The 15,130-nt window shown below is 43.1% G+C and overlaps 1 long non-coding RNA gene and 2 gene segments (V, D, J or C); 2 read left to right on the top strand and 1 right to left on the bottom strand.

Moving 5' to 3' along the window:
• Positions 1-15,130, top strand: part of LOC148005510 (Ig gamma-2C chain C region-like) — a 390,070-nt gene that overhangs the window by 159,120 nt on the left and 215,820 nt on the right.
• Positions 3,208-15,130, top strand: part of LOC148005512 (immunoglobulin heavy constant mu-like) — a 179,715-nt gene continuing 167,792 nt past the window's right edge. Inside the window, 2 exon segments of the C gene segment in view lie at positions 3,208-3,284; positions 3,369-3,674. Coding sequence covers positions 3,239-3,284; positions 3,369-3,674 — 352 coding nt within the window.
• The window catches only part of LOC148005513 (LINE-1 retrotransposable element ORF1 protein-like), a 139,110-nt gene continuing 133,911 nt past the window's right edge, over positions 9,932-15,130 (bottom strand). For 2 of the 3 annotated variants that reach the window (XR_015623424.1, XR_015623428.1), the window contains one exon: positions 9,932-10,709. This is a non-coding gene — a long non-coding RNA (LINE-1 retrotransposable element ORF1 protein-like). Of the gene's footprint in view, positions 10,710-13,899; positions 14,297-15,130 lie in introns of those variants that run through there. The other variant, XR_015623425.1, reaches the window with a different exon arrangement.

The following is a 15,130-nucleotide window of genomic DNA, read 5'->3' as shown; positions in this document are numbered from 1 at the left end:
GATCATTTCATTAGATGCTGAGAAAGCATTTGACAAAATTCAACACCACTTCATGATAAAAGTCCTAGAAAGAATAGGAATTCAAGGCCCATACCTGAACATAGTAAAAGCCATATACAGCAAACCAGTTGCTAACATTAAACTAAATGGAGAGAAACTTGAAGCAATCCCACTGAAATCAGGGACTAGACAAGGCTGCCCACTCTCTCCCTACTTATTCAATATAGTTCTTGAAGTTCTAGCCAGAGCAATCAGACAACAAAAGGAGATCAAGGGGACACAGATCGGAAAAGAAGAAGTCAAAATATCACTATTTGCAGATGATATGATAGTATATTTAAGTGATCCCAAAAGTTCCACCAGAGAACTACTAAAGCTGATAAACAACTTCAGCAAAGTGGCTGGGTATAAAATTAACTCAAATAAATCAGTTGCCTTCCTCTATACAAAAGAGAAACAAGCCGAGAAAGAAATTAGGGAAACGACACCCTTCATAATAGACCCAAATAATATAAAGTACCTCGGTGTGACTTTAACCAAGCAAGTAAAAGATCTGTACAATAAGAACTTCAAGACACTGAGGAAAGAAATTGAAGAAGACCTCAGAAGATGGAAAGATCTCCCATGCTCATGGATTGGCAGGATTAATATAGTAAAAATGGCCATTTTACCAAAAGCAATCTACAGATTCAATGCAATCCAATTCAAAATACCAATCCAATTCTTCAAAGAGTTAGACAGAACAATTTGCAAATTCATCTGGAATAACAAAAAACCCAGGATAGCTAAAGCTATCCTCAACAATAAAAGGACTTCAGGGGGAATCACTATCCCTGAACTCAAGCAGTATTACAGAGCAGTAGTGATAAAAACTGCATGGTATTGGTACAGAGACAGACAGATAGACCAATGGAATAGAATTGAAGACCCAGAAATGAACCCACACACCTATGGTCACTTGATTTTTGACAAAGGAGCCAAAACCATCCAATGGAAAAAAGATAGCATTTTCAGCAAATGGTGCTGGTTCAACTGGAGGGCAACATGTAGAAGAATGCAGATCGATCCATGCTTATCACCCTGTACAAAGCTTAAGTCCAAGTGGATCAAGGACCTCCACATCAAACCAGACACACTCAAACTAATAGAAGAAAAACTAGGGAAGCATCTGGAACACATGGGACCTGGAAAAAATTTCCTGAACAAAACACCAATGGCTTATGCTCTAAGATCAAGAATCGACAAATGGGATCTCATAAAACTGCAAAGCTTCTGTAAGGCAAAGGACACGGTGGTTAGGACAAAACGGCAACCAACAGATTGGGCAAAGATCTTTACCAATCCTACAACAGATAGAGGCCTTATATCCAAAATATAAAGAACTCAAGAAGTTAGACTGCAGGGAAACAAATAACCCTATTAAAAAATGGGGTTCAGAGCTAAACAAAGAATTCACAGCTGAGGAATGGCGAATGGCTGAGAAACACCTAAAGAAATGTTCAACATCTTTAGTCATAAGGGAAATGCAAATCAAAACAACCCTGAGATTTCACCTCACACCAGTGAGAATGGCTAAGATCAAAAACTCAGGTGACAGCAGATGCTGGCGAGGATGCGGAGAAAGAGGAACACTCCTCCATTGTTGGTGGGATTGCAGACTGGTAAAACCATTCTGGAAATCAGTCTGGAGGTTCCTCAGAAAATTGGACATTGAACTGCCTGAGGATCCAGCTATACCTCTCTTGGGCATATACCCAAAAGATGCCTCAACATATAAAAGAGACACGTGCTCCACTATGTTCATCGCAGCCTTATTTATAATAGCCAGAAGCTGGAAAGAACCCAGATGCCCTTCAACAGAGGAATGGATACAGAAAATGTGGTACATCTACACAATGGAATATTACTCAGCTATCAAAAACAACGAGTTTATGAAATTCGTAGGCAAATGGTTGGAACTGGAAAATATCATCCTGAGTGAGCTAACCCAATCACAGAAAGACATACATGGTATGCACTCATTGATAAGTGGCTTTTAGCCCAAATGCTTGAATTACCCTAGATCCCTAGAACAAACGAAACTCAAGACGGATGATCAAAATGTGAATGCTTCACTCCTTCTTTAAATGAGGAAAAAGAATACCCTTGGGAGGGAAGGGAGAGGCAAAGATTAAAACAGAGACTGAAGGAACACCCATTCGGAGCCTGCCCCACATGTGGCCCATACATATACAGCCACCCAATTAGACAAGATGGATGAAGCAAAGAAGTGCAGACCGACAGGAGCCGGATGTAGATCGCTCCTGAGAGACACAGCCAGAATACAGCAAATACAGAGGCGAATGCCAGCAGCAAACCACTGAACTGAGAATAGGTCCCCCGTTGAAGGAATCAGAGAAAGAACTGGAAGAGCTTGAAGGGGCTCGAGACCCCAAAAGTACAACAATGTCAAGCAACCAGAGCTTCCAGGGACTAAGCCACTACCTAAAGACTATACATGGACTGACCCTGGACTCTGACCCCATAGGTAGCAATGAATATCCTAGTAAGAGCACCAGTGGAAGGGAAAGCCCTGGGTCCTGCTAAGACTGAACCCCCAGTGAACTAGACTATGGGGGGAGGGCGGCAATGGGGGGAGGGTTGGGAGGGGAACACCCATAAGGAAGGGGAGGGGGGAGGGGGATGTTTGCCCGGAAACCGGGAAAGGGAATAACACTTGAAATGTATATAAGAAATACTCAAGTTAATAAAAAAAAAAAAGAAGAAAAGTCTAAAAACATAATAATAGAAAAGAATACAAGAGAAAGAATTTCTGGGGGAAATAAGGTTCCCCAATTCCATCCTACATCCTCTAGTGCAATTTACAAAGATGTACGATTGCATTGAAGATAAGGTAACCTATTCTACTAGTATTGCATGAATATACTGTAAACCTCCCTATCACCCGGCCCCTTCTTAGCCTCCGAGGCCTGCACAATGTGACTACTACTTTCTGTTTTTTATTTGGAATTGGAAGTACAAACATTACCAGGGAAACATTCCTGAGTTTTCAGCTCCATATTTTCTAAGCACAAAGGTAATCTCAGGCACATGGAGAGGAAACTAGAAATTCTGCCCTGCACTTCCTTTTATCATCTCAGGATCCTCCCACAATGCAAAGCAGCCCTCAGGCTCAGAATGAAAGCCCAGGCCAACCTGAGGAGCCACATCTCCTTCTCACTAGAGCCTCCATCACAGCATGGCTGTCCTGGTGCTGTTGCTCTGCCTGGTGACATTTCCAAGCTGTAAGTGTTTCAGAGTTTCAGGAGAGGGACTCAGGCATTTGATCTATAGTATGAATGACTAATGGTGATGTTGCTTGTCCCCAGGTGCCCTGTCCCAGGTGCAGCTGAAGGAGTCAGGACCTGGTCTGGTGCAGCCCTCACAGACCCTGTCCCTCACCTGCACTGTCTCTGGGTTCTCATTAACCAGCAATAGTGTACACTGGGTTCGCCAGCCTCCAGGAAAGGGTCTGGAGTGGATGGGAGGAATACGGAGTGGTGGAAGCACAGATTATAATTCAGCTCTCAAATCCCGACTGAGCATCAGCAGGGACACCTCCAAGAGCCAAGTTTTCTTAAAAATGAACAGTCTGCAAACTGAAGACACAGCCATTTACTTCTGTACCAGACACAGTGAGGGAAGTCCAGTGTGACTTTGCACAAAAACTTCCTACAGGAATTCTTAGGACCAGCAGGGGGCGCAGAGGATCAACAAGTTCTTTCCAGGATCACTTCAGAATCTAGGAAGCTCTGCCCCATGCTGTTTGAGCATGTGTTTTAGTGTTAAAGAAATGGACTCTTCTTCCAGCCATGGAAATTCTCTAGAACATGCCCCTCAGTGTCATATTCTATTAAACTTCTTGTTTCTTCACACAATAGAAGAATCATCAAATGGTTCTATAATGTAACAGTGCAAAATAAGAACAAATTATTGAGTTGATTTATGAAGAAAACTCAGTGGAACACTGTGGTTGAGGACAGACAGTGAGATTTGGTAACTTATTGTTTCCCTCATGACTGCAGTTTTAGCAACATTTCTACTGTTTCTTTAAATGATGTTTGAAGACAATTTCATTCCTCTTCTCTAACATAAAGCTTTCAAATACATGTCCACAATTTAATGATGAAACACTGAGCACTTAGGTGAGACATCACTAACCTCTCAGACCAAGCCTATGGGAAGCACCCATTATTAGATCCCAGCCCACCACAATCTGTGTATACAGATTTTATCCAGAAGAAATAAAGGTACATGAGAATTACTCTGCCTTCTGTGAGCTTCTGTCATAAGAGCTGTATGTAACACCAACACCAGGGAAGAAAACTTCTCTTGCAAAACACCTACAGGAGCTCTCCCTGCAACCCAGTGCAGCATCTTGGAGAAACAGCAGCAGCAGCAGCAGCAGCAGCAGCAGCAGCAGCAGCAGCAGCAGCAGCAGCAGCAGCAGTAGCAGAGGCATAGTAGCCTAGGAGGCAATTACCCCTCCCAGCTCATGCCTTTTCCCCTTTGCATGAACCCTCCCATCTGGCCTTGCTGGAGATCACTGTGGACAGCCTCCAGTACACAGGCCCACAATCAGCCTGCCTTAATTTTACTTTGCTTCAGATCAGTTTGGATATTCCATTTGACAAGATGTTGTTTTGTTCGCTTAGAACCCCTCTACCTGGTGACTTTTCCAAGCTGTAAGTATTTCAGGCCTTCCGGAGAAGGAGACAGGCTTGACACCTATGACATGGATGACTGATGGTGATGTTGTATGTCCCAAGGTGCCTTGTAGAGGTACAACTAAAGGAGTCAGGACCTGACCTTCTGTAGTCCTCACAAAGCCTGTCTCTCACCTGCCCTGTCTCTGGCTACTCATTAACCATCCATGGTTTCTATGGTATACACTGGGTCCTCCAGCCTCTAGGAAAAGGTCTGCAGTGGATGCCAGCAATGTGAAGTAGTGAAATCACATTGTATAATTCAGATCTGAAACCCTGATTCAGCATCAGCAGGGACACATCCAAGATTCAAGTTTTCTTAAAACTGAACAAACTTCAAACTGAGGACACAGCTGTGTCAGAGAAACACTGAAGGAACTTCATTTTGAGCCTTAAAAAAACCTCCTCCTCTCTATGGAAAATGTTATGTCAAACAGCATAAGAAAGGTATTTTTTTTATTAACTTGAGTATTTCTTGTATACATTTCCAGTGTTATTCCCTTTCCCGGTTTCCGGGCAATCATCCCCCTCCCCCTCCCCTTCGTTATGGGTGCTCCCCTCCCCATCCTCCCCCCATTGCTGCCCTCTCTCCAACAATCTAGTTCACTGGGGGTTCAGTCTTAGCAGGACCAAGGGCTTTCCCTTCCACTGGTGCTCTTACTAGGATATTCATTGCTACCTATGAGGTTAGAGTCCAGGGTCAGTCCATGTATAGTCTTTAGGTAGTGGCTTAGTCCCTGGAAGCTCTGGTTGGTTGGCATTATTGTACATATGGGGTCTCGAGCCCCTTCAAGCTCTTCTAGTTCTTTCTCTGATTCCTTCAACGGGGGTCCTATTCTCAGTTCAGCGGCTTGCTGCTGACATTCGCCTCTGTGTTTGCTGTATTCTGGCTGTGTCTCTCAGGAGCGATCTACATCCAGCTCCTGTCGGCCTGCACTTCTTTGCTTCATCCATCTTGTCTAATTGGATGGCTGTATATGTATGGGCCACATGTGGGGCAGGCTCTGAATGGGTGTTCCTTCTGTGTCTGTTTTAATCTTTGCATCTGTATTCCCTGCCAAGGGTATTCTTGTTCCCCTTTTAAAGAAGGAGTGAAGCATTCACATTTTGATCATCCGTCTTGAGTTTCATTTGTTCTAGGCATCTAGGGTAATTCAAGCATTTGGGCTAATAGCCACTTATCAATGAGTGCATACCATGTGTGTTTTTCTGTGATTGGGTTACCTCACTCAGGATGATATTTTCCAGTTCCAACCATTTGCCTACGAATTTCATAAAGTCATTGTTTTTGATAGCTGAGTAATATTCCATTGTGTAGATGTACCACATTTTCTGTATCCATTCCTCTGTTGAAGGGCATCTGGGTTCTTTCCAGCTTCTGGCTATTATAAATAAGGCTGCGATGAACATAGTGGAGCACGTGTCTTTTTTATATGTTGGGGCATCTTTTGGGTATATGCCCAAGAGAGGTATAGCTGGATCCTCAGGCAGTTCAATGTCCAATTTTCTGAGGAACCTCCAGACTGATTTCCAGAATGGTTGTACCAGTCTGCAATCCCACCAACCATGGAGGAGTGTTCCATTTTCTCCACATCCTCGCCAGCATCTGCTGTCACCTGAGTTTTTGATCTTAGCCATTCTCACTGGTGTGAGGTGAAATCTCAGGGTTATTTTGATTTGCATTTCCCTTATGACTAAAGATGTTGAAGATTTCTTTAGGTGTTTCTCAGCCATTCGGCATTCCTCAGCTGTGAATTCTTTGTTTAGCTCTGAACCCCATTTTTTAATAGGGTTATTTGTCTCCCTGCGGTCTAACTTCTTGAGTTCTTTGTATATTTTGGATATAAGCCCTCTATCTGTTGCAGGATTGGTAAAGATCTTTTCCCAATCTGTTGGCTGCCGTTTTGTCCTAACCACAGTGTCCTTTGCCTTACAGAAGCTTTGCAGTTTTATGAGATCCCATTTGTCGATTCTTGATCTTAGAGCATAAGCCATTGGTGTTTTGTTCAGGAAATTTTTTCCAGTGCCCATGTGTTCCAGATGCTTCCCTAGTTTTTCTATAAGAAAGGTTTTAAAGGACAAATACTACCTGTTTCTTTCATATGCAGAGCCTTCATCGAATGTCAGATGCTCTAACTTCTGTCTCATAGATTTAGGAAGAAGAGTAAGGACCTTAGCAAAGGGACACATCTGAAATGTGTGACTAGAAGGATCAAGGACAAGGGAATATTGGTCATTGAAAAGCAAAAGTGAGATGTGGTTACAGGGAGGGGAAGAGGAGAACAGGAACCAGAGAACCGGTTAAATAGGAAAAAGTCATCCTAGAATTCAAATAAAAGCCCCAGTTATTTGAGTATCTTATTTGGGGGAAATTAAAACTAGCCTAACACAATGTAAACTCAGTTCCATGCTGCGTGGTGGAAAGAGTCAAAGAGAAAATGATGGATGGAGGACTTAAAGGAGTAAACGGAGAACTTCTAAATACAAAATGTGTGAGTCTGCTGCAAATAGAAATATTTCTCTATTGCAAACTCAGAATTTCAGACAGAGACCTGGATTGTATCTATTGCAAACAACTAGAAGGTCTGAGGATGGCATTCTACCATGAATAACTAAAATTCAGAAAATTCCCAAGTGTTCTTGACACAAATGAATTCTGCTACCAAAACCTTGCAGTTGTGACTCTGTTCGGGAGCCAGATTGGGGAAAAGCCATGAGCAGCTCAGAGAGTAGGAATGAATAAGCACGTATCTAGAAACTCAATTATGCGTGGTGTTATTTAATGACACATACTAAGGAATCATGACCTAATGGAAAGAAAGAATTTCTATGCACATGAACAAAATGGAATGAAATGAGGTATGGTGAATCATTAACCAAAAAAAATTATAAATATGAAACTACCATACTTTGTCAAATTCAGTAACTGACAAAGGCTTCTTTGATGGTTTATATCTGCTAAGAGGACTGCCTTTTGTCCAAGTCCAACTAAAGCATGCTACATTAGGAAGACATGCAAATAATGCTGCTCTTTGCCCATGAAAACCAGCTCTGCCCTGATCCTGCAGTTCTGACTGAGAAGCGCAGTCCTGAATTCCCAGGTCCTCATATCCACTGATCAAAATTGCACAGACCACACACCATGGACTTCGGGCTTATCTTGGTTTTCTTTGTCCTTATTTTAAACAGTAATTTATAGAGATGATAATCTGTCTGTTGTATATATGTGAGAAATAGAAATACTGTTTTATTTTTTTATCTTTTTTTTAGTAATCTTAGTGACAGTTTTCTGTTTGCAGGTGTCCAGTGTGAAGTCTGGGGACAGACTTAGTGCAGACTTTGCTGGTGGAGTCTGGGGGAGGCTTAGTGCAGACTTTGCTGGTGGAGTCTGGGGGAGGCTTAGTGCAGACTTTGCTGGTGGAGTCTGGGGGAGGCTTAGTGCAGCCTGGAAGGTCCCTGAAACTCTCTTGTGCGCAGCCTCAGGATTCACTTTCAGTGACTACTGGATGTTCTGGGTCCTCCAGGCTTCAGAGAAGGGGCTGGAGTGGGTCACATCCGTTAGTACTGGTGGTGGTAACACCTACTATCCAGAGACTGTGAAAAGGAGTGGTTCACCAACCCCAAAGACAATGCTAAGGAAACCCTGTGCCTGCAACTGAAAGTCTAGAAACTCAATTATGTGTGGTGCTATTTAATCATACATTTATACTAAGGACGTGACAGTATGGAAACGAAGCATGTTCGATGCAATGCACAAAGAGGACTAAATGAAGTATGGTGAACCCTTAAACAAAAGAGAAAATATGAATATGAAACTACCATATTTTGTCAAACTCTTAACTTACAACTGTGTGTTTGGTGTCTTATATCTGCTATGAGCACTGCCCTTTGCTTAAGTCCAACCCCAGAGCATGCTATAGTAGGAAGACATGCAAATAATTCTTCTCTGCACCCATGAAAACCAGCTCTGCCCTGGTCCTGCAGCTCTGACAGAGGAGCCCAGTCCTGGATTCCCAGGTCCTCCCATCCAGTGATTAGCACTGCACAGACCACTCACCATGGATTTTGGGCTCTGCTTGGTTTTCCTTGCCCTTATTTTAAAAGGTAATTTATAGACATGAGATGCTGTCTGTTATGTGCACATGAGAAATAGAATAAACACCTGGTTTGTTTTGTTCAGAACAGTTTTCTGACCAACATTCTCTGTTTGCAGGTGTCCAGTGTGAGGTACAGCTGGTTGAGTCTGGGGGAGGCTTAGTGCAGCCCAGAAGGTCCCTGAAACTCTCCTGTGCAGCCTCTGGATTCACTTTCATTAACTATGGGATAAACTGGGTCCACCAGACTCCAGAAAAGATTCTGGAGTGGGTGGCATATATTAGTCGTGCTAGTAATGACATCTACTATGCAGACACCATGAAGGGCCAATTCACCATCTCCAGAGACAATGCCAAGAACACCCTGTACCTGCAACTAAGCAGTCTGAGGTCTGAGGACACAGCCTTCTTGTATTTCTGTGCAGGAGACACAGTGAGTGAATGTTTCTGTGAGCTCCAACACAGACATTCTGCAGGTCACTCAGAACCAGCAGGGGGCAGAGAAAGCACACAAAGCTCCTAGTTACTGAGTTTCAGTCTGTTCAAGAAAACCTGGAGGGAAGAGAGGGCTGCACTCCTCTGCGTGTAGATTGCCTCTCTACAGATATTCTTTCTACAAGTACAGTGTATAGTAACTCTTGAAGTGTATAAATGTTTATTCAAATTTCTGTTTTCCCGAATCATATGTGTTGTATTCATTGTTTACTATAGTGTTTCTGTCTATGTAGGTGTCTATCTGTCACTCTGTTTAGGTCTCTCTGTCTCTCTCTCTCTCTCTCTCTCTCTGAATCTCTCTCTCTCTCTCTCTCTGAATCTCTCTCTCTCTCTCTCAGTGGGTGAATGTGAGTGAGTGTGTTTATGAGTGAGTGAGAGAGAGAGAGAGAGAGAGAGAGAGAGAGAGAGAGAGAGAGAGTACGTGTTGAGATGAGATGACCTCTATCAATCTACACAAGAACTTTGAAATACAGTCCATCACTGGGCCTGGATCTTGCCATGGCTACTGAACACCCCTATTTTTGTAGTTATGGAGAACTAAACACAGATACTTGTGCTGGCGTGATAAGAACTTGAAGGTATATAAACAGCTCTGTTATAGATAACTTTTTTTTATTAACTTGAGTATTTCTTATTTACATTTCGAGTGTTATTCCCTTTCCCGGTTTCCGGGCAATCATCCCCCTAGTCCCTCCCGCTCCCCTTCTTTATAGGTGTTCCCCTCCCCATCCTCCCCCCATTGCCGCCCTCCCCCCAACAGTCAAGTTCACTGGGGGTTCAGTCTTAGCAGGACCAAGGGCTTCCCCTTCCACTGGTGATCTTACTAGAATATTCATTGCTACCTATGAGGTCAGAGTCCAGAGTCCAGGGTCAGTCCATGTATAGTCTTTAGGTAGTGGATTAGTCCCTGGAAGCTCTGGTTGCTTGGCATTGTTGTTCATAAGGGGTCTCGAGCTCCTTCAAGCTCTTCCAGTTCTTTCTCAGATTCCTTCAACGGGGGTCCTGTTCTCAGTCCAGTGGTTTGCTGCTGGCATTCACCTCTGTGTTTGCTGTATTCTGGCTGTGTCTCTCAGGAGCGATCTACATCCATCTCCTGTCGGCCTGCACTTCTTCGCTTCATCCATCTTGTCTAATTGGATGGCTGTATATGTAGGGGCCACATGTGGGGCAGGCTCTGAATGGGTGTTCCTTCTGTGTCTGTTTTAATCTTTGCCTCTCTATTCCTTGCCAAGGGTATTCTTGTTCCCCTTTTAAAGAAGGAGTGAAGCATTCACATTTTGATAACTTTTAAAGGTAGGATAACGTCTGACTTGAATACAAAATGTAGAGCATCACACGGGCAGAAGTGATTCTGTATGAAGACCAGGAACAGAACCTGAAGAAGCAAAGAAGTCTTGAGACTGTAAAACCCTAGACTCAGGGCAGACTCAGTAAGATTCCCTGGTTAGAACACAATGTATGGTGTTCATGTTAGAGGAACACAGAAATCATGCAGGGCCAGTGACTCATGAGGCAAATGAATTCCTTTATCTCCACCATACTCACACAAACAATATGCAATATACCCAGCACAGACCCAGCCGTGATGCTGGTAATAAAGTGTGTGTGAGGCTCAAGTACTGAGTCATGAGGCCAATATGACTAGTAACACTCACTGAGCTTCTGCTTGGTGCAAACAGCCCTAGCCCATTCAACAGGTAACATCTCTTTTCTCTATGCCTCTCTCTTTATTTACTATTCTTTGGTTTGTATAGTTCTCCTAGATTTTAATGGTTCATATTATTTTTCAATACATTAATCCCTTTTCTGTACACCAGGCTTCTAAGGATCTTCTTTCTACTGCTGTCCCAGAAACAATATAAAGGATGGTCTCGGGTATCAGCCTGCCTGGATCACTTTTCCTAGCAACTATTCATTCACTTGTCTAGTTGTGGCTGTGGTGTTGTAGTAGGCAAAATGCTCAATCCTCCCCTTCATCTCAGAAACATTATTGTCACACATATGTATGATCCTGATGATGTCAGAGCAAGACAGAGAATGAAAATCACCATGCAGATACACCCATAGTCATTCCTGCCAGCACCCTCAAAACTTCAGTTTAATGAGTGAACCTATGAATACAGAGCATTCTCCTTCCCTTCCTCCAGAAGTCACTTTACATTGATGTGCTAGAGACACAGCTCCTCCATCATCACAGGTAACAAAGGTGCATGACAAGTTTACAAGTTAGACAGATTCCTGGATGACATCATGGTTTGATTGAACAATCATCCTTTGACTTCCAATACTCACCTACTCTTCTATAGGGACATCATCCACATAACTGCAGATTGCCACTGAGAATAGTATATGTCAGCACTCAGTGCCACACCTGACTTCTCATGAGGAACCCCAGCATGTTCTGAGTACGTGCACAAAGGGAAACTAAATGAAGTATGTATCTTAGTCCCCCGCCCCACAAAAGGTGAATATGAAACTCCCATAAGTTGCCAAACTCTGTAGCTGTCATCTGTGTCTATGATGTCTTATATCTGCTGTGAGCACTACCTTCTGCCCAGGTCCAACTCCAGAGAATGCTACATGAAGAAGACAATGCATATATGTCTTCTCTGTGCCCATGAAAACCAGCCCTGCCTTTACCTGCAGCTCTGACAGAGGAGTCCAGTCCTGCATTCCCAGGTCCTCCCATTCCATGATCAGCACTGAACACAGACCACTCACCATAGATTTGGGGCTCCCCTTGTTTTCCCTTGTCTTTAATTTCAAAGGTCATTCATAGGGATGAGATTCTGTGTGTTGTGTGGACATGAGTGATAAAAATTGGGTTTTGTGACAGATTTCTGACCAGTATTCTCTGTGTTTGCAGGTGTTCAGTATGCAGGTGCAACTGTAAGAGTCTTGGGGAGATTTAGTGCAGCCTGTAAAGTTTCTGATATTCACCTTGAAGCATCTGCTTTCACCCTCAGTGACTATAGCATGGTCCAGTCAAGAGGCTGGAGTGGATCACATACATTAGTTATAACAGGAGAACTACCTAATATGTCAACACCATTAAGGGCCGATTCACCATCTCTAGAGACAATGAGTCTTAGGTCTAAGGACACAGACATGTATTACTGTGCAAGAGATGGAGAATGAATGTTAGATACCTTGAGCTTAGATACAAACCTCCCTGCATGGCACTGAGAACCAGCAGGGGGCGAGAAGAGCCCACAAATCTCTGGGTTACAGAGACAGCCCATTCAGAAAGAAGCGAAGAGCATGGGAATTTGGACTCCTCTGTTTCAGCTCCTTCCCACAGGGTAATCTCTACAAATACAGTTTATAGTAATCCTAGAAATGTCTGAATGTTTATTCAACTTTCTGGTTTTTGGTTTGATAAGTGTTTTTGTATTGATTTATTAAACTGTTTCATCTATGTTTCTCTCTGTCTCTTTCTCTCTCTCTCTCTCTCTCTCTCTCTCTCTCTGTGTGTGTGTGTGTGTGTGTGTGTGTGTATTTACACACATGTTCATATGAGATGTCTTCCTCTATCAGTGTACATGATAATTTAGAAATAATTCCACCACTCGGCCTGATATCAACAGGCTAAACTTGTTACCAAGGATCACACTGTCTCCACATCCTAGAGATGGGCTTACTAGCTGGTTACCAAACCTACCTCTTTTTGTAGTTGTGGAGAAGTAAACTGTAAACTCTGGTCTTTGTTCTTCTGTGGTTAGAGTTTGAACCATAGAGCTGTCTCCACAACTCCTAGATTTTTTTAATGTAGAATAACCTCTGACTTTAACCAAAAAGCATAAAACCACAAAGGGCAGAAGTGATTCTGTGTGAAAACCAGATTCAGATCCCGAAGAACCAAAAAGCTCTTGAGAATATGAAACCCTAGACTCAGGGCAGAGATTCAGTAAGACTCCCTGGTAAGAGCACTATGTGGGATTCAAGTTAGAGCTAACAGGGAAATCAGACAGGGCCAGGAACCCGTGAACCAGACGACTCTGAATCTCTCCAATATCTTCACACCAATCATATGCAGCAGACCCAGCTGTGGTGCTGGTGGCAACATGTGGGTGAGTCATGAGGACAATGTACCTAGTGACACTCACTGAACTTCAGTTAGCTGCTATCAGCTCCTAACCCACTCGAGGGGTAACATCTCTTGCTTCTTTCTCTCTTCATTTGTTATGGTTTAGTTTGTATAGTTCCCCTAGAATCCAATGAGTCAAATGAATTTTCACTATCTATTACTCCCTTTTCTATCCTCCAGGCTTCTAAGGGTTTTATTTGCACTGCTGTCCCATTCTGAGTTGGGGTTCTTCATCTGAAGCTCAGAAGAAGTCAAATATGGCACTGAGAACCTAAATTCTTCTCAATACTACTCTGGAATCACATGATTGGTGTCACTATAAAACAGTGGATGGGTATTTCAAGCACTGGATGATGATTATTCAATCAAGGCATGATGCCACCTGGGAAATGATTAAACTTTGTCAGGTTGTCATGGCGTTGTGTTGCTGTGATGATGGCACAGCTATGTCTGCAACACATTGGTATCCTGTGAGTTCTTGAGAAATGACACAGAAAGAGATCTTTATTTGTAGGTTCAACCATTAAGCAGAGATCAGAAAATGTAGGCAGGAATCACAACTGCTTCCACAAAAGTGCTATTCTGCCATGTCCAGCCATCCACTTGTGGGTGGACACTGTTCCTGAGAGGGAGCTGTGTCTTTAAGATCACACCCACAACAACTTCACAGCCACAACCACACTAGATAAGACTGGCTATCTGGAGACTGTGGCCAAGACAGACTGATGCCAGGGACTGACGATTTCTGTGGTTTCTTCTCAATTTCCAACAAACCTTGGTAGCAAGTTCTGAAAGTATTGGTAATGGATGTCTTCCGAGAGCCAAACATCAAAGTTCTTGTAATTTCTGTACATTCATAAAGGAGATGTGCATCTCTGGAGAGGAATGAGGAGGGAGAAGACAGGAGAACATATAAAGAGAGACATGCAACATGACTAAATCCCTGTGTTTCCAAAAGAGATCTAGTACCAGTGCTGAATTGTTCTCAAGGTGTAGGCCCTCATCATGGACCTCAAATGTCTGTCTTGCCTTTGTCTTCCATGAGCTAAGTCCATGCCCAAAGAGTCCCAGAAAGTGTGCTCACCACAAATGTTCACTTCACTGCTACTACCCAGTGCTCATCTCAGGCCCTTCTGGGCCAATTTTCACAGCATCCTATTTGCAGACATGACAAGCATCAATGTGGTATCATATCACATTTGAGGTGGAGTGGGGGGGGGAATGGGAGTGGGAGCATCTTCATAGAAGGACAGGGAGGGGGAGGGGAGAAAGTAGATAACATTTGAAATGTAAATACATAAAATAGCCAAATAAATAAATAAATATCCTCAACCTAAGTGGGCAGTCCAAGAGTGTGTATGGATGGTTTTCAGATTGCTGAGTGATGAACTAAATTCAGAACTTTTTAATTGCTCTTTCATGTCCTGTGTACATCCGGGAATGCTGAGTCAAAGACAGAAACATGTATTTGATGAGGAAGGAGACTCCTGCTATGCTCAAAATCTGAGATTATGAGCTCCAAAATTATACCTGAGGGATCTACATCATCTTAAAAACACCAGGCTCAAGAGATTGCCAGCCAACTATGAGAACTGTGTGCAACATTCAGGAAGAATTAGATTGTCTCTGTTGTCTTGAAATCGGCAGTTCAGTTCATAGGTTAACAGCAGCAGCTCGATCCACTTGCAAGCACTTCACGGCTACAACAG

Source organism: Rattus norvegicus, chromosome 6 (genome assembly GCF_021556685.1).
Source record: "Rattus norvegicus strain SHRSP/BbbUtx chromosome 6, alternate assembly SHRSP_T2T, whole genome shotgun sequence".
Taxonomy (NCBI): Eukaryota; Metazoa; Chordata; class Mammalia; order Rodentia; family Muridae; genus Rattus; species Rattus norvegicus.
The sequence above is the reverse complement of the archived record's forward strand: the minus strand, read 5'-3'. Positions and strand labels throughout refer to the sequence as shown.